Source organism: Anticarsia gemmatalis, chromosome 13 (assembly GCF_050436995.1).
Source record: "Anticarsia gemmatalis isolate Benzon Research Colony breed Stoneville strain chromosome 13, ilAntGemm2 primary, whole genome shotgun sequence".
Lineage (NCBI taxonomy): Eukaryota > Metazoa > Arthropoda > Insecta > Lepidoptera > Erebidae > Anticarsia > Anticarsia gemmatalis.
Window position 1 is genome coordinate 3,600,933 of NC_134757.1, and position 20,447 is coordinate 3,621,379.

At 38.2% G+C, this 20,447-nt stretch overlaps 1 protein-coding gene across 1 annotated transcript; it reads right to left on the reverse strand.

Annotated features, from left to right (window-relative positions):
- Positions 1 to 367: 367 nt before the first annotated feature.
- Positions 368 to 20,117, reverse strand: Prp8 (pre-mRNA processing factor 8). Its single transcript, XM_076122201.1, has 34 exons — positions 19,978 to 20,117; positions 19,635 to 19,834; positions 17,255 to 18,143; positions 16,829 to 17,079; positions 16,270 to 16,432; positions 15,726 to 15,943; positions 15,106 to 15,332; positions 14,640 to 14,784; positions 14,178 to 14,359; positions 13,667 to 13,873; positions 13,060 to 13,350; positions 12,608 to 12,800; positions 11,686 to 11,873; positions 11,112 to 11,350; positions 10,603 to 10,749; positions 10,156 to 10,306; positions 9,698 to 9,905; positions 9,191 to 9,396; positions 8,622 to 8,812; positions 8,003 to 8,138; positions 7,490 to 7,659; positions 7,077 to 7,224; positions 6,690 to 6,818; positions 6,189 to 6,349; positions 5,278 to 5,664; positions 4,727 to 4,898; positions 4,072 to 4,185; positions 3,637 to 3,810; positions 2,737 to 2,930; positions 2,149 to 2,364; positions 1,773 to 1,938; positions 1,286 to 1,489; positions 821 to 1,100; positions 368 to 677 (listed from the first exon to the last, which is right to left on the reverse strand). Exons 2-34 carry the CDS (start codon positions 19,819 to 19,821, stop codon positions 517 to 519), a joined length of 7,095 nt encoding a protein of 2,364 aa, XP_075978316.1. The 5' UTR covers positions 19,822 to 19,834; positions 19,978 to 20,117; the 3' UTR covers positions 368 to 516.
- Between the last annotated feature and the right edge of the window lie 330 nt (positions 20,118 to 20,447).

Below are 20,447 nucleotides of genomic sequence, written 5' to 3' on the forward strand. Positions count from 1 at the left end.
TATGCTTTTTTTCACGAAAAATGTTTCAAAATTATTTATATCTCTTATAACGAAGTCGCGCTAAGACATATCCGCCATTAAAACAGTTGCCATGACAACGGAATTTTGTTAATTCAATGTCATTATAATATTGATTATTCGCGACTTCGTTCGCCACCTGACTTTTCCCGGGAAATACGTCATTTTCCCGGGGTAAAAAGAAGCCTATGTCCTTTCTGTCGGGTATCAAAATATCTCCATACCAAATTTCATAAAATACAATCTACCTATATGCAATTCCTCTGGAATTTAGTTCAGCTGTCTGATAATTTTGTATAGGTATTCAAGGGATTGCTGTCAATGCATGATCGAAATAAAACCATGTTAGCAAATTTATTAAATGTTTATTCTCACTTATTTACAATAATTCCCTTACATGCTAAAACAAACAGAAACCACGCATCCTCGCTACAAAACACGTCACGTTGACATCTTTAGTAACGAGCCTGTGTACATGAAGGGTGTTATTCAAAATGTCTACGCGAACAAGTCTTCTCTGTCAGCGGCGAGTGTTGGCGCGGCGGCGTCTTCCATCGCTGCGAAGTTCATGAAATGCGCAGGTCGGTGCACCTCGTGGTAGAACTCACGAGGATTGCCTAACTGAACGCCATATTTCATGTTTGGATCGTGACGAACACCTGGTGAAAAAATTGAAAATATTTAGTGATATATCGTGCTTTGACAGGGTCTTTATTGATATCATTTAGCTCACACATCTTGTGGAATAGGATACGTTTAGAATTACGTACTGTGAATGTATACAGCAGTAAAAGTTTCTTACCCATGAAATTATAATTCCAGCTCCCCTGTGAAGGCACCATGAAGTATCCTAAGAATCGGTCAGACAGCAACATCTGTACCCTTTCGTAATGACTAGGGAGGTATCCCTTAGGATTGTTGCCCCTATCCGTGTTGCGAGCACCCCATTCGTAGCCGCTAGGCGTCAGTTTGTACGCAGTCAGGGAACAGGAACCCGGGGTGAATGAGCAAGTAATGATGATGGTCTTTTCGCCATCCCACGATGGGTTTTCAGCCATTATCTTCGCGTGAGTCGTGATATCCTGGAAGAAGAATGTAATTGTAGATTATTAAAAATATCAAAAGAAAAGGATGTAGAATATAAAAAAATATATTCAATGTGGCGAAATGCTTGTATAAGGAGTTCTTGGGTAAAAGAACCATGTCAATTTTATTGAAAATTTCAAGACACACTGGACACTGATTTGTGATGTAAAGCGGTGGTCACCTGCGGCGAGAGCTGCGGCAGCTCGTTGGGCTGCGTGTGCATCCAGCCGAGCGGCTGCAGGTGCTGCAGCGCGGGGTGCTTGGGCAGGTGGCGCGGCAGGTGCACCTGCTGGTGCGTGCCCCACTGCGGCGCCACCACGGCGCACTGCACCTCGCGCACCATCGGGTTGTCCGCCGGAGACGTGCCGTACAGGTAGCACGCGATCTAAACATATCAGTTTTATATTTACTTCTGAACACGAATAATACACGAATAAGCACGACAAGTGCCGCTTACGTTAAATAAAGAAAAGATAATAGAGAACATTTCTACATATGAATGTATGAATGTATTTATGCACTATGTTACTATCGTTGACACGACAGAAGAATATAGAAAAAAAATTATACTATATCGATTTTATATTTTTTCTGATTATATTCACTACAATACCGATTTGCTTGGTGAATTACCCTAATAATATAGATAAATAACTATAGTAACTAACCTGTGCTCTCAAATCAGAAATGGTGACGAACTTCTTGAGCAAGTTCTTGGGCAGGATGTAAGTGTAGCCGCTCTCCTTGATGTCGTCTGAACTAACGTAAATGTGGTTCGTACGCAGATGGAGATTTGTTGCTGAGATCGCACGCACACGCCATTCCGTCTTGGAGCTAAGATACAGAAATATAGGTTTAAATTGTGATATCATATTGTTTGATTGATTTTATTATTTTTATCTACTACAAGACAGAGAACATGTCTTCAACAGAATAAGCTAAAACAATATTATACTTTTCTATTTACTTATGGTTATTCGTGCATGCAATACATGTTCTCATTATTGCACAACACAATAGATTAATACAAATTGATGTTGTTACCTGAAGGTCTGCGACTCATAGTTGCTAGTGGTGGACGTGATGATCTCATCACCGTGTTTGTTAACCGTCCTGGTGGTAGTGGCCGTGAGTTGCGACTGCTCCTTGCTCTGCTTCTCGATCTCGGCGATCTGTTGACGCTGAGCAGACGGCGCGGATATCTCCATACCCAAGATGATGTCGCGGATCTCTGATTGTGTGAGCGACGCCACGTTCACGCTAGAAGGATTATTTCGTTACATTACTGGTGTTTTATAATATAGCTTTTCGCTTCGTCCGCGTGGTTCGTGACTTAGGACAGACTTTTCACACAAACTTTCAGTCCTTATTTTATCCCCTTGGGGGTAGAATTGATCAAAATCTTTTCCAAGCGGATGCCTACGTCATAACGTCTACCTGCATTCCAAATTTCAGCCCGATCCATCCAGTGATTTGAGCAGTGCGTTGATAGATCGCTATGTCAGTCTGTCGGTCAGTCAGTCACTTTTGAGTTACATAATATATTTTGATGAAAAAATGAGAGCAAAAGCTAGTGATATTAACGTTATGTCAGCAATTGTTAATGTTTATAGGTTCAAAATCATCGCTTACTTGTTCTTCTTGCCATAATCAGCGAGGATAAGGTCTTTGAGTTGCACTTCCACCTTGATCCAGTCGTCATCGGACAGTGTGGGCCAGATGTGGTGAGGCTCTGTTAGCGTCGTCTTGTCGGGCTTCAGTAGTACCTTCGTGCGTTCCGTGTTCACGTGGAGTGCGCGCAGGATTAGGATCAGACGACTGAACGCCTAAGTTACGCCGAACGAAAAAGTTAGATTAATATTTATTGTGAAGGCAAATTCCCGAAAAATATGATAAAGAAGAGGGGGAATAAGATTTTGACAGAGATAAATAATCACAGAGATAGTTGGTTTAATCGGTTTTTTATTAAACCTACTATAGCTCACTAGTTCTTGTTTACATGCTGTCCCCTAAATGAATTCTGTTTATAGGCAGTGCAACAGATATAAATCAAGGAAGTGCTATTAATCCTACTAAAGTTAGTTTGTGATTTATTTGTTGATATGATCAGTTAGCGTATTATCAGACGTACGGCACGTTGCGTCAATGCGATCAGCAAGCACAACGTGTTCGCACGTCTCCAGAGCACAGGGCATCTCTGGTTTCAGGACCCCTACGCGATTCATCACTTCATATCTTGAAATTGATACTCTCATCAACGTTAGACTTAACATTGTTCACAATCCTTTTAACACTTCCAAGTAACCGTAAAGGGGCTTGTGGTGTTATGTTTATTGTAAGTCCATTCTATAATACAATGGGTGGGATTAACGGTATATTCCCCCAGTCGTCCCCTCTGCGCAGTGACAACTAAGAATTTTCTTCTTACTTTTATTCCCAATTGTCACCCCAGGGGACAATGTTAGAGGGGACAACTGGGAATATACCGGATTAACAGGCACGATAATTTTTGGTGTGTGTGAAAGTACTTACGGTATATGAAGAGATAGTCTTCAGCCAGTCATCGTACAAGTTGAACAAGACCATCTGGGGTTCCGTGGCCTTCAGGATGAGGTCACCGAACTTCTCCACCTTGAGACAAGCCTGGAACGGCAGCTGCAGCTCCGAACCTTTGATCACGATGTTCGGGAAGTCTAACAAGTGCACCTAGAGTAGAAGAAATCGTGTTATCACATATAGTTTCATAAATGAACTGTTTTCTACAAAGAAAGTACATTTTAAATAGCAGTTCATTCTTCTAAATCTCTATGCTCTCTTAAACTTTGATTAGAATAATAAAGATTAGTTCTAATTAAATCACATTTGATTAAGATTTCATTGACTCAAAACCTCTAAAAATCTAAATAGGAACTCTCGACGATAAAATTTTAACCAACAGCCAAGAACCTAATTTTATGTAAAACTCACCTCAAGGGGATCCAACATGCCCTTTCTCGTGACAATAATTTGTTTAGGCTGCTCCTCCACAGGTAAAGAACGAATTAACGCTGCTACTTCTTCAGCGGTCTTCCATTTGGCGAGCTAAACAACAAAACATACTAAATGTACATATTGTTTTAAAAAGGCCTATTGTTTTGAGGTGTCGTATTTGATCAGTAAGCGTATTATCAGACGTACGGCACGTTGCGTCAGTGCGATCAGCAAGCACAACGTGTTCGCACGTCCCCAGAGCACAGGGCACCTCTGGTTTCAGGACCCCTACGCGATTCATCACTTTGTTTTGTTAGGAAAGCAGTTTTTTTTTTACATTTTCTGTGCTTTTTTTATCACAGGGGTTTTACAGTTTACATACTAATGCCCGGTTTCTGAGGCACATTTAGTAGTATTTTATCTATTCAAACTGTCATGTTTATTTGAGCTTAGACCTCAAGTCTTAAGCCTTAGATACCGGGGGTTATAACCTACAAAGTTACTGGCAATACAGTGACAAATGTAATTATTGATCAGATGTTTTGTAACATCATTAGTTGTAATTTTAAATTAATAACAAATTAGGGATGTGAAACCACTGCGACATGTTTCTCCATTAAACAGTAGCTTTGTAAATTTATGTGCTTCATACCTGTCCAAGACGTTTCTGTCCGGCCCACACACTCGTGTGAATGATCTTCAAGAACAGCTGTCCAGTGCGCGGGTTGAATATGAAGATGGCGCCGTTGATCGGCTTCGTCGTTAGATTGCCTTCGAATGTCTTGTGGATCGTCACTCGGTACACGTTTGTGTCGTCTACGAACCTGTAGGCAAATATCACGTTATTATTGGCTGGTAGCTTGGGACAACGGCCAGTGTAACCTGTGCCATAGGTCGAACAGACCGAAGCAAAAAGCGTAGTTGTTTGTATTTCCGGATAACTTTAAAAACAGTCATGTAGAGCGTTTTTTTTTTTCTTAAGGTTCAATTCTTGAAATCAATTTCTTGAGATAATTTCCACACTTTTATGACGAAGTATCATTTGCATGACACTTTTAAAAATTACTCGTACTGTTTAATCACCTTACAGATCATTCAAAATACTTCGGGGTTGTAGTGGCACCACTAAAGTACATGAAAGGTATTGGAAATTATCTAAAAAATTTATTATAATATTAGTTATAAAGTGTATAAAGGTCTTACCAAATGATCTGGTTTGAGAACAGTTCACCATAGTTCTGACTGGAGAGGTAAGGCTCGGTGGGCTCGGAGGAGTACAGTTGCAACGCCTTGCGGATACGTTCACGCAACACGTACAAAGCGGGGTTCGCCTTCATTATCTTCGCCATAGCTTGTTGTATCAGCGGCTTGCAGCCCGGGAACCAGTTGCCGTATGCACTGTGCAAGTTGTAGGCCAGATCGATAGCAATCAGCAGTCCAGTAGGTGAGGGATAGATAGACATGTTATCTGTAGTGTAGTCTAAGAACTTTGCTCTCGCGTAACGTTCAACGTCGTGCGAGTCGTAGTCTCCCCAACGTAGTTGAATGTCTAGCCAGTACTTCTGAGTCGTTGTGTTGTCCATTGTGTCTCTGTAAATAGAATTAAATGTTAGACTATACACAGCAGCATTCAAACAAAACCTAAATTTACAGAACCCCACTAAATTATAATTTTTGTGACTAAATATAATATTATTAATACGGCATGGTTATGGTATATGCATCATGCATACGATGAAATAATAGAAGAGTGTTGAGGAAGTATGAATGTTTATTAGCACAGATTATTATAGATGATAGTTCAAGACTACTTGACCGGCAGCCGCGGTGTATGGAGTTATAATTTGATGTCTATCTCCATCAACAGCATCAAATACCGTAGGTTCGACACAGAATCCTTATCATCTACATCAATGGATTCTGTGTGAATCTGTTGGGGTCCAATATTTTTGTTAGCAACTATATTTTAGATAACCATTCATCAACTCCATCAGGCCATCATTTTGAAACAGGGATCAAGTAAACTTAGTAAAATGTCAAAAAATGTAGTGATCATATAATATTTGATCTGCAACTTGTATGTATAATAAAAAAAAATGAATTATGATTCTTACTTGGTATCAGCAAGTAGTGAGGGTCTGGACACGTTCCACTTGTATGCAGAGAAGAGCAAAATGTCAGCGCACGAAGAGTTCATCTTGTACGACTTACGAGGGTGAATGGTTTCCTTCTGCACTGTCTCGATCTCTAGCGCGTCCAGCTCTTGATCGAACACCTGGGTTATTGGAGAAACATGACAATTATTTTATAATAATGATTGTATAATATAATAGCGTCAAACTTCGAAAACAATCAAGACGAAATATCGAAACAAATAGAATATTAGTAAGTATAAAACAATTTTTTATCCGCTATTTGCATTTGTTGGATAAAAGTAGAACACTTATTATTTGTACACTTCAATACACACAATGTCAATAAATCTGAAGGCACTTTGACAGTGACGTTGTTAGGATGTGTCCATTTCAGTGTGGAAAAGCGTATGTCGATTTATCTGCCCTCCAGTGTAATTCAAAATATTCTAGGCTACAAGAATATTATAATAATTTGTTTACCTGACACAAGTCCATGACAATAGACTCGTGCACCTTCTGCCACAAGTGAGCCCTAAAGATTTGAATAAGCGAGATCTTCAGCGTGGGGATCTTGCCGTGCATGAATATTCCAGTCAAGTCCAGTTGTACCTGTGTAACAAAACAATTGCTTACTGAAAGACAAACACAAAAACATGACGATACTCTACAGAGCACCAGTCAGCCAATGTAACCTAGATTAAAATGACAAGAAGGTAAATTGCAGTGATATTATAAAACAACTTATTTTCGCATAACATCTGTATTATTTCATAACTTATATGATCTCGAGATTATATTGACAGTCTTTTCTAAAAAGGGGTGTAACTAGTTCTTGTTAAACATAAGGAATAAGGTGAGCGTGCTTACCTGGAAACCAACATACACATTGGCTCTGTTGATAGTAGGCGACCACCAGAGTGTGAACCGACGGTTGGGAATCTGGTTCAAACCGGAACGCTGGGCGTTGGTCAGCTTCTTGTACTTCATCGACTCTTCGAAACCTGATGCTTTCTCCCTGTACGCGAAAGTAAATAGCATTATTAGAAAATGTTGTTAATAAAATACGCTTTCAAACAATATCGATCGTTTAGTACCATATTATTATTTAAATAACAAATAATTCAATGCATATTTTTTCGTACTAAAACTAACTGTTACCTTCTATTCGTAAAATATTAGACATAACTTTACAGACCACATACAAAAACAATTTTTATTTCTTGCAATAATAAAATCCTTGTAATAGTATTACTATTTAGTTATAAGTTTTGTATACTGACCAGAATAGACCCTCCCAAGTAGGGAAGTAGGTGCCCTTGAAGAGTGTGTGCTCGAGAATACCCTCGACTCCGCCGAGCGCCTGTATCATGTCTGTGCGGTAGTTGTTCAAGTTCCACAGCTTACCGTCGTGCCGCTGATGCGTCCACCAGAACGGATTCTGTTTTAACACCTAAAAGAAGAAGAACACCAAAAAGAAGAAAATATTAATAATTTGATTGCTATATTGAACCAACTAAAGATAGAAAAAGAAACTTAAAACATAGGAAATATATAGATTTAGATTAAAGACTGAAGAAAATCAAGTGATCAAACTTCAACTACTTGAAGCCTGCCATACTTTATACGAAACTTTTGAAACCGCAATAATAAGGATTTTTTAGATATTTTTGTGATTAAGTTCTAAGTAATATTATTTATCCTCGTTTAACGTTAAAAGCGTGCTTTAAAAAATAATTTTATGCAAGTCGTCGTAATGTTTCTTTACAACTTGTGAGACTTCATTTCAAACTCACCTGATACTGTTTGAACTCAGTACGAATACGCCATCCCTTATCATAAGCGAGCGTATGCCTGTCTTTCTGGAAGAGCGTGTTGATACGAGGAATACCTCTATCCCACGAGTCCTCTAAATCTTCAAGCGTTAGACGTCTAGAACAAAATTTATTCACGGTTAAATTCGGTTTATACTGAAGATGGTATTGTGTTTGGTGGAGTATTTTGATCAGTTAGCGTATTATCAGACGTACGGCACGTTGTGTCAGTGCGATCAGCAAGCACAACGTGAACGCACGTCTCCAGAGCACAGGGCACCTCTGGTTTCAGGACCCCTACGCGATTCATCACTTTGTTTATAGTATTGTTGTCAATGACCGAAAACATCAGTAAACAGTCCACATCGTCTTCTTAAGATAACCTCTCCTTTTTTGTGGAATTCTCAACCTTAGCCAAGTTAAAAAAGGAATGAGTTACATAGGTTGTGCTTTGGGTGGGACTCAAAACCTCGATCCCACGCTTGCTAGCCTAGCGCATTACATATAATTTTAGGATGTTTAGTTAAAGCTTTCTTAACTTTCAAGTATTAACAAGTAAGATAAAGAATAAAGTTAAGAGTAAAATTAGTTCGTGTATTACCTGTTCTGAGCGTTGGCCTCTTGTCTCTTGAGCGCGTACTCGGCCCACACGCGCTGTGAGTCAACGAACTCAGCCTCCCACGGCTGTATGTAGCGGTACAAGTTGGGAATCAACTGATCTTCGTCGTGAGACATGCCTGAACGGAAGTGGGTGATGCCCACGTCTGTCTGCTTCGACCAGCGGAGATCCGACTGTGGGAGAATTGATAGTTATGAAACTGTGTTGAAAGACTACCAGGATGGTAAAAATAACAGCAACTGGTGAGATGGGACCTGTTTTAATTAGAGTTTTGTGAGGTTTGCAGTGTGTAAACATGTGTAACATTAGACTTTTATTATAATATACCAATAAAATTATCATTTTTTAAAACATATCATAACTTCTATAATAAATAAAATTGTGTTTCAAGTTTATTTTCATAAGGGCCTAACATTTCGAAGCAGTGGTAACGTCACAACCAAGAGTATTTGGGATCTGATATTGGAAAACTGACAAATGTATCCAAAGTGATCAAGTGACCCTATTGAGAGAAACCGTGTTAAATTTGAGCATAAAGTAATTTCACTCACCTGTGGTATCAAAACGTGTCCCATAGACAACATGCCGAGTCCACCCAACTCTTTAGGCGTGTAGAACACGACGGGCGGGAAACGCGAAGGCATTTTAGAGTTGAGACCGATCTTGATACGCGTTTGTATCTTGTTCTCGCACTTGACAAGCAAGTCTAGAAGCTCCTGTGTGTTGACCACGGCTTCACGGAAGTACGTCATTAGACCTATAGGAGATAGGAATTTGTCAATAAATAGTATTTGAGGTTAACTTTAAGGTGCGATTCTTATATGGGCGGTTCTAATATTTTATTTATTGATATGTAGTTCATAGCATTATTCGGTAATTACTGGCTAACCGGGACTGATGTCTTGGCATAAGAGTCGGTAGTAGTTTCTTTTGACGTGGACAAAGATAAAGTATCATAACATATTAATCTTTTCAGTTTAATATCTAATAGGTTGCAATGAATGTGACGCGGAAATATAGTTATTATAAGTGACAGCAGAAGGAATGTAAGTGTGTACCGATGAGCGCGGTGTTCCACTTGTTGACGATCTTGGTGAAGGTGGTGGAGCCGGACGCCATGAGGATCTGGCGCACGCGGTTGTGGAAGCGCGCCAGCGACTCGTCGTCCACGCGCAGGTAGCACTGCGCCGTGCGCTCCTTGGTCACCTCGTTCTGCAGGTTCCACACGCCGTCGCGGTGGCACAGCTCCTCGTGCTGGCTGCGGCACTGCACACACACACACGTATACACATTAGCTGCTGCTAGTCTGAAGACACTATCTATCGAACTTTGTCTAATTGTTCTATAGCCATAACTATAAGATTGCGCTTAAATATTTTCATAGCCATTACAATAGCCAACAAAGAAAAACACGCAATACACGCATCATTCTTTATTATTCAATTGTTTAAAATTATTATTGGAACATTTTTGGAGGAAATTAATCATTTATAATATGACTTAAAATAGGTTTTACCTTTGGTAATATCCTGCACTCAAAACCGGCCATATTGAACAACAGGTTAGGATTGTCCTTAGAATAGACTGAGACGAAGCTGTTCTCCCACTGGATGGTTGTCACTGATCGAGGCAGACGATTCTTTATGTCCCAGAATACGGCGCGGCCACTGTGGACAACATAATACAAATTAATATCTAATGAATTGACCTGGAAATTTTGTTGATATAAAATCATCTCTATTTTTACAGAATAAAGCAGTAGAGGACTTATAAACCTATACTTTCCAAGCACCATTTTTTTCTATCACTACACATTATTTAAAGAATATTTTTGGCGTTTTGAGCAATTTTCCTATGCATTTATCTGTCAAATCGTCATAAATAATCCGGAAAAACAGACTTAATTAATTTTATTACACCAAACATTTCATGTTATTTTATTTCTAATTTCGACTATACTTACAGATTAACATCATGTTTCATCAGACGCATCCTCGCGTCTCTCGGCCAGCACTTCTTATTGTTATATCCTACGATGTTCTCGTTGTTGGGATCTGGGTGTTCTGTCAAATACCGCTGAATGAGGTCGCGAGCTTCCTCTGCTGTAAACCTGTTTGAAGAATGTAAATTATAAACATTTTCAATATGTATAACTATCTTGTAGCATGATATCAAGTTTTTGGGTATCTGCCTACTAATTAAGGCATGATTTTATTTATTTTACACTTACAATTGATACGCCTTAGTTACTTATTTAAATAATAGCACTACTTTGGTGTAGGCAGAGCTACTAATGCCAAAATGTCTGTTATATTTAACACAAACTTATTTCTTAATGTATATGGATAAATAAGTAATGTCAAGTAGTAAAGAAGTAATAACAAATAACTTTTGGAAATTGAATATCAATTTATCATAGCCCATTAATTACATGAAAAATGTAATACCGATATTATGTAGATAAATACCAACCTAAAGAATATATGAATCCTATCCACATATCTGCAGTACAATCTAATAGGATGCGCCGTCTCTGTCTGGCGGTCTTGGTAGGAGAGGAAGTCGTTGGGCAGCTGCGGCGGACCTGCCATCTCGCTCGCACGCTGCAGACCGAGCACCAACAGGTCTAGTACTAGACCGTAGTACTGCACGATGAAGGAGGCGAATTGAAGACCTCGGATGATACCGTACGAGTTTGTGTGGTTCATGTCCTGTGGGATAAAATAGTATGAATTATTTGTACACTTATATTGAATATTCAATGGTGTCAGAGATTTCTTCGACATATTATAGCAAAGCAAAGATTTTGAGGGTTAACGAAAAGATAGTAACAACTAATAGAAAAGACTTGCAGTGTTGCGCAAGTTGGGCTTGAAACAAACGAGCAGTTACGATTTAAATACGACAAAATCAATCAGAGAAATGTATAGGAAAAAAACAAATGTCTATCGTGAAAAACTTTCATAATGTGTTTGTTTATCATAAAATACGTTGTTTTTTATTTGAATTTATTTATTTTATACGACAATTTAGTGTATATTCTTACCTTATAATTAATAATAACGTTGTTCTTAGCAGTCATATAATCAGCGATGTTGTGATCGACGATCAGACGTAGCAGTCGATTGAGCAGCGTCAAGTCGATCTTCTCGTACAGTTTCTCAAAGCGCGACTCTAGTAGCACGTTGCATTCACCCTCGCCCACCTCCCATACGTCTTGTAGATTGTTTATACCTAGACAAACATTACTATTATAAATACCGAAGTAATCCATAGAAAGAAAATCCTAATCTTTTTTGCAACTCTTTTATTAGTGAGGTTTAACTTGGCTATTTGTGTTAGCATTTTCGTTCTTTATCATTCGTTCAAAATTATTATAGAGACAAAAAAACTATCAATTAACAATGACCAAAGAAGTTTTTATTCATGGTTTTAATTTGCGATATTCCGAAGCCAGGTTCTAGAAAAAGACGTATATAGAAATAAATGTCGAAACAAAGCTGGAAATAAACAAGGAATAGATTAGATAATTTCAAAGTAAATTTCTTCTTTCTTCTCTCGGTGGTGTGATCCAGATGTTAGTGCAACCGACCAAGGTGAGGTTTGTAACAAGGGGATGATCAACTGTGTAGATCTCCTTTGCCACAACGCACACCCTGGGCGGTCGCATAGCTTCTAGGACTTCTTGCTTCAGATGCCAAGTTGATGAAGGTACATTTTTGAAGACGACGCGAGACAATAAAATAACTGCTTCGTATTTCTAAGCGGCGAAATATTAGCGAAAAGCGAACTTGTTAAGCCCGAAACTTGAAAGCAAGGAAGACTTGCCTTGCTTTCGTTGTCGTGGAAATCGTTGATTGTACAATTATATCTTTAAGTTACACAAGGGCTAAAAATTTCAAATAAACACAACAAAAACATAAAATTATCGTCGCAAAGTATATCGAAAATATGTTAAGAGTTCATACCTTGGCACCACTTATACACGAGTAGCGGCGACGGTTCCGTGTCAGCAGGTTTGACCCACGGCGGCAACAGCCTCCGTTTGTCTGCTTCGTACCATAAGTATTGATCTAAGTAGGCGTCGGTGATCTTCTCTAGAGGCTCCACGTCGTATACAGGCACCAAGTGGGAGTATAGGTCCATGAATTCTATACCGACCTGTGAATGAGACAAAGATTAAATAAGCTTCATCGCATTTTTTCTCAATTTTTTTTTTAAACACAGCTCCCGCACTAAGAATTGCTCTTGTGTCGAGGGGATTTTTACAAACATACAAACAACGGACGTTTTCCATGATTAGTAATAGTTTTTAAATTGTCGGTACAACGTCAAGAATATTGGAACCATAGAATGGTGAAAATTAACGGTCATAACAACGTCAATTTTTATATGCATCATGTTCATTATTTCAACTTACCTCTCTGAACGTTCTCTGCGTGAGCAAATGACGTTTGATTCTAGACAGCGCCTCGTGAGGGTTATCATATGCTTGTTCTATGAGCCCCAACTCTTCTCTCTGACTTTGATTCAGGCGGGACTTGACGCTGTACGCTTCCTTCAGCCTCTCCAACGCTAAGATGAGTAGTTTGGTGTCGTGTTTGTACGATAGAGGAGGGAAGGGAATGGGCGCGAAACGACGGGACTCGAGCCAATGGACCGTCGTTGTGTAGATGGCCACGGCTTCTTCTGGCGAGATGTAGGGACCGTCCTGTTGATACAGAAGACTTTTAGTCACCTTTTACTGATTAAAATGTTGGTTAACTTTATGTTTTTCATTATTATAAAGATTTTTTTGTACAACATTTATTAGTCTTACGAATAATACGAAAAAATAAGTAGAACAATGACGAACAAAGATTAGATCTAGCATTTTATGATAGTATAAAAAAAACAGCTATATTAAGTTACATTACTTTGAAAGTCGGAAATCGCGATTAACTATCCCAAAAATGCACTTCAGACCGCAAAGAACTGCCGTAGCTTCCTTCTTTTAGAAAATGCTTATTTTTGTAACGGAACCTCACCTTAAGATAATTGTGCTGTCTCTCCTGTTCAGCCTTGAGGTACAACCTAGTGAGTCGTCCCAAGTTCTTCTTGCACACAGTCTTGTCGACAGTGGCGCCGCGACGTATACGCTCACGGTTGTAGTGCGCCGTGTTCGTCCACCAATCTGCCTTCATCTTCACGTAACGGAGGATCATGTTCTCTATTGGAGTTGGGAGACCTGGCACCTGTGTAAAAAAAAAAAAAAAAGATTATGCTATAGTGAATCAATTGCAACTAAATTCTTAAGAAAAGAGTATAGTGGAATCCGCACATCAACGATGACGACTTGAACTCAGCGACCGTTTCAAAGGTTGTCAACAATTGATGATTCTTTTAATAAAAAGAGCTGCCGTCATGAGTAGCCAAGTAGGCGACTTTGACGTGTGTTCATCACGCCTAGATAAATCGAAACTTTTGTAAAAGCTAAGTACAAGGTTCTTTTGTGAAGTGTTGGTCACAAAAAAGTAGTTTTTTTATCATAATACAAACCTTCCAAGGAATATTAGCCTTCCAGCACCGCCAGGCTTCGGACAGATGTTGCAGGATAGTCCTGGCCTTGTTCTGCTTGATACCTTCAGGCATCATGTCGACGATGTCGTGCATCACTGACGCGCGCAGCTCCAAGTCGAAGTGAGACTCTACGCGCTGCTTCGTCACCGTTTTGGCAACACCTTGTAAGGAGAGAATAGTTTGACTTAAACATCTATGTTAAATAGTGGGCCTATAAAATCCTTTGCAATAGAAAAGACAACAACAGAATAGATATATTATGTAGATGATTGAGGCCAGTTTCAAGAGCTAATATTGAGTCAGCAGTTTCATGGTTTAAGGATCGGAAGAGGACATCGAATTACTTACATGCATTACATGTATCACTAAGGTTTTTCATAACGTAACTCAACTTGAGTTGAAGAAGTTAATGTAAGTGATTTGAAGTTTTCTTCGACTTACCTTTGGAATGTCTTCCCTCGAACTGCCTGGACAGCAAGTTGCCGAGCCACCGCTCCAGCAGTGGCGTGATGCCTCTCATGAAGAACAGCCACACTCGCCAGCCTGGCGCCCAGAAACCACAGCCAGGGCCTTTGGATACTGGACCCTATGAGTAACACACATAATAACTATCAGATTTGTTAGGTATAAGTATGCAGTGTTACTCTTCAAATCAACTGAATATTATGTAGCTTTATTTTTATACGTGACCATTTCAAAACAAAAAAGACTGACTTTAGATTATGAATGCCCAAGTTTGTGAGGATGTTTGTATGTTTGCTACTCCATTATGCAAAAACCGCTGAATTGATTATAATGAATTTTGCCACTCATGGCAGTTTATAACCTGGACTAATACAAGGTATTTTTTAGCTCCAGAAAACTGACTGACGGAGCTAGTCTAGCATAAATAAGTTACTAAACTCACCGTGTTAAACCGATAATAGATGAGATGTTTCAAATCCTTGCACATACGGATCTGTCTCATGAGCTTGTACTTGTATCGGTACATGCCAGTGAGCTGACCGACGTGCGCAAATATGTACTGAAGACCATCAGCTAACTGGAAGGAATCCACGTTGTTGAGCCGGTACTGCACGTGGGAGTCGACAATCAGCTTTGTAAGACGGAGAATCTCACGGCACAAGTGGAATGCTGGAAAAGAGTGTCAATTTATTTTCGAACTTAAAAATAACAAGACTAATATAAATGTATAGTAAAGACATTATTTAATTCTAGGCTATTAATGTTGCCTTTCACAGAAAATTTCGATAACACATATCCAGACTACGAAATAATGGGGTAATGATTTCAGTTAAATATAGTGACCAAGAAATCACGACCTTTTCTAATTGAGTCTACTGTCTGAAATGGCGACGATATGCAACGATTCAGTTACTAATTCGCTAACTATATCGTTGAAGATCTCGGAATGTAATTTTTTATCAAAATCAACTTTATTTTGGTTGGGATACATTACTGCTTGCTCCATCAACATAAAAATCTACATATTCCATAATAAATATCTAATTAGTGAAAAATACTTACCATTACCAAACCGAGACTTCTTTCGCTCCTTAGTAGTCAAAGTCTTCACTGGTTTCAAGTTAAAGTTGTAGTCCAAATGTAGGTAGTTCAAGTTTTTACGGTGAATAAGCAAGTTCAGCATATTGTACCCTTGACGGCATACTTGAAGACCAGCTTCTACCCAATCCAAGGTTGTTGTTTGGAAGAACTTTGTTGATTTGAATGAGCGGAATAGGTATCTGGTGACAAGCAAGTTAGTTTTACTTGTCTGAAATAACTAACATTTAAATTAATGGTGAATGGCTGTTGTAAAGTAGTCCATGCTAATATTGCAAATGCGAACGTGTCTTTGTATTTCTGTTTCGCTTTATGCTGAATTAATAAAAATGAGATGGCACAATTTCAGATTATGTTTAGAGTCACAATGGACTTGTTTTCAATAAAATTTCATAATTAAGTGTGTTGTTCTTGAAAGCTCTTAAGATACAAGTTGATTATATTTGTAAATCATTAGGCCAAAAGTACACATAAGCTATTAACAGAAATAAGAATACAAGCACTTTACCTCTTCTTCTGTGGCTTTGGTGGTCTATGCTTAAGTGCATTAAGAACATAGTACTTGAGAAGCTTTTGATACGAGACCCTGACTTTCACAGGCTGGCCGGGAGGGCAATGTTCTTTGTACCATGTCTTGACAAGAGGGACGTCGATAGCACGGCGTGTGCGACCTGTAGGAAAAAACGTTATACTACAGAATACTAATCATGAACAGTAAAAACTATAGATGTTATTGCTAAATATATGATTTCAAGCTCCGAAATACAAAAAGATTGACATAATAGCCATAACTTTCAATCAATCATTCATTTTAGTCCCGAATAATATGATGATCATAAACAATGTAATTATTTTGCTTATGTTTGTGTCTAAAACATAACAATTTTTTTTTTTAACCTGTTACTCTCCCACTGCAGGGCAATTATCTCCTCCCAAATGAGGGGGAGGAGTTAGACCTTGAGTCCAATCTAAAATAATTAGGTTTATTTTTTTTTAATGTCAATGCACTTTACTAATAATTTAGTTTTATGTACCTACTATCAATTTGTGACTTAGTAAATTCTTACCTGATCTCATGTTGAAAGGCCTAGGTGCCCATAGCAGTGCAATTCCATTGGCAGTATTGTCAGTGTACAGAGCAGTCTCCTGCAAGAATGGGCTGACTTCCTCAGGCAACACAAACTCTTCCTCATCAGGCAGTGGGTCGTAAGACTTGACAGAGTGGCGATGGGAAATAGGATTGATAAGAGGATCGAAGTAGAACGCTGGTAGATCAGGATCCTCTGTTTTGATGTATACCACATTTGGTGTGTGGTACCTAGATAGTAAAAAAGTTAGATTACAATAACAACTCAATTTAACAAAAATACTGTGTTTTTGCGAGATGTGGTAGCAAGTTTGTATTGAAATGTTTAGAAAATAGCAGGTATTTCTTAAGTAAATACAATTTTGAACCTGTTAAGAAAAAATGAATATTTATAAATGAAACTTACCATGACAATTGGACGAAATGCGGCAAATTGTTGTATAAATACGGGAAAGCGATCCTGTACTCTGTCCTAATTGGCTGACGGATGATAATCTTGTTGATGTCGTTAAACTCATTCCAGTCTTCATCGCCAGCTGAGTTGTCTTTCACCAGAGGTTCAAACTTAGGGCCACCAGGTATAGCCATGTTCAAAGCCTTTGCCGTGAAGAAACTCTTTGAATCAAACAAATAGAAGTAATTGTCGTCGACCAAGTCAGTCAGCAACTGGTTTCCAAGACGGTATAGTGTAGCCATTTGTGGCAATGTCAAGTTCCACTTCCTATATGTAGAACCATTTACGTGTTTCGTGCCTAGTAAAGGTTTGTGGTCATAAAACCATGACGCGACCGCTCCATCTTCTTCCGGATCCAGTTCAATCTGGATAGGCTCTAATGGTTCTACGTCCAGGATGTTGTCAGCGTAATCTAGCGGCGGTTCCTCATCATCGAACGGCGGGAACCTCATACGCTTGAAATGCCTACGATCACGTTTCTCTCTACGCATCATGATCCACATGGTGCCCCATTGAGCAATATACACAGGCTCTATAACCCATGGGATTTCGTTCACGAATGTGATGGCTCCAGTGATGTGATACAGGACTTTGACGTCACGGATTTGTTCCCAAGGCATAGGCATATTTTCTAAAAGTTTCATGACTGCATGTGGCATGTATTTTAAAGCACCTAGGTAGACTCGTTTGTCGTGCCTGTATTTGCGACTGGTCATGTCTCCATGGTCCCTGATGATTTTTCGGATGTGTTCGGGAGGCATGTCCTCCTTTTGAGCATCCACAAAGCCGAACTTTCTCTTCTCGGCGAAGCGTTTTGATTGTAGTTGCATCCATTTTTGAGCTGTGATAAAATGGTTAAATTGACTTTTAATAATTTCCATAACATCAAGAGTGTTGACGTCAGGATGACAGTCTGATGTGAAAACATTAGCCAATTCTTCCATTCAATTGACATGGGATAAAGGCATGACAAATAAGAACATAATTTCAATGAAGGGACAATAGTTTATTCAGACAAGGTTTATTGATGTACTGATAAAGACAATTTAATGAACACTGATATATTTCATTGATAAGCCTTACCTATGACCACTTGTGATCATGATACTTTATTCAGCAAGGTATTGAAGCAAAGGCAGAATCTATTGACATTATATGCACGCAAACATGAGAAATGACATGGTTTTGGTGCTGCTGTAACTAGCTTATTATAAGAAAAATCCTTATAAATCTCTATCTCAACAGAACCTATGGTGTACCAATACTTAAAGACATGCATTTTAGATAGTTTAATATAAATAAACTATCATTATGTTTATATGTATGCAACATCAGCATTTACCAGTGAGTCTCAGACTGATAAATTATAACCTATTGCAATTTCTATTACCCCATTGTGATAATTTAAATGTCCTACTCAATAGATAAGTAAAACATTTGATAGAATTGTAGTAAAAAAGGGGTGAAATTATGTTTATACTTATATACAGTTAAAAGCTAATATTATTGCTCAGAAGCAACTAAAGACATCCATTGCTAAGCTTAGTGATGTTTTATGTATTGTAATGAAGTATGACAAATTATTATTATAATTTAAGCACCCTGTAATTGATTGAAAACAATCAATGTATACTAAAATCCCACTGTTTCAAATGTCATTGTATATTACAGATGTATGTATGTAGCATTCATATCAAACTATGTACCTATGTTTTATAGTTTCTATGTTCTGTTCTAGTCTATGTAGATATGTCAGTAACTTCAGAATTTGAATATTGCACTTATCCTTTTTACGATTAATGATATACTAGATTTCTGGTTAGTAAAAGCCAAATCATAATTGTAAGTACATATTTTGAAAACAAAATATGTACCACTGAATTGCAATGCATTGAGCAATTAGTGATCAATATGGGTAAAACTAACTAGGTATTATTTGGTGACCAGTGAAGATGTAACTTTTAGGCACCTAAATGATATACCTGCCTCAGTTGATACTTTACTCAATTTAGGTTCAATTGTTAAAAATATTATTATCTACATGGGTATGGTATTCTTTCATTTTGATAACATGATAAAACTAACAATAGGTAATCACTATTTCTTAGGATTGTTTGCAATAGAAGCTATGGATGCATACATTGTACTTGCAGAAGAGTCTAAAGCAAAATTCTAAAAAAAATCGAGTTGTACTTCGAATTACAATCAATACTATAACTGTAATAATGTAAGATAAATAAGACGGCATTCAATCAGTATCAAACAGTCAATCTAAAAGACGCTATGATATACTTAAATATAACCTAAAATAATTATTACAATAATAACATACCTTTTTCTTTAATTTTTTCTTCCGGTATATGATGTGGTTTAGGAGGCTGTGCGGGCGGCACCGGAGGCGCAGCGGCAGCGGCGGCGGCGTGGGCTTGCAGCGCTGCTTGCTGCGCCGCCGCCAACTGCTGCTGCGCCATCATTGTGGCCCAGGGGTTGGGCCCCAGCAGATACGGCGGCAGCGACATGGCTGACCGCCTTCTACAAAATCAAAGAACCATTTACGACTAACGCCACCTCAACAAGCGTAACAGTTCGTAGTTAATGAAAGAACGAAAGAAGCATGGTAAACAGACGCCGGTTCCGTAAGATTTTAACATTCGAAATTTTATTTAAGCACTTACTTGTTTTATGTTATGGCCAAATTTTTGTATTTTACTCACTTAACACAAAATAAACACAATAAACTGAAATAAATTCACAATGTTAAACGTAAAACAGCAAAAGCAACGTTAGAAGCCATTTGCAATTTCATCCATTATTGTTTTTTCCATAGATTAAAAATGGTCCAGTGTATATTAATTGGCAATACCGTTTAGTCGAGTAGAGCATTATGTTATTAAATCAAATAAATTTTTTGTATAGTATTTTTCTCCGTAATCTCAATAACCTAAGGTTTGTTATTAATTATATTATCATGAATTAGAAAATCTGTGTGAATTAAAATATACTACCCATTTAAATATTACGAGCCAATGAAAATGTCATAAATAAAGGATATCTTTAATCTTATAAAATTGTTTATTATTTTCATGTCATTTAAACAAACAGTAAATAATTTTAATGTTGTTTAGTGCAGTGAAAAAAAAATTGC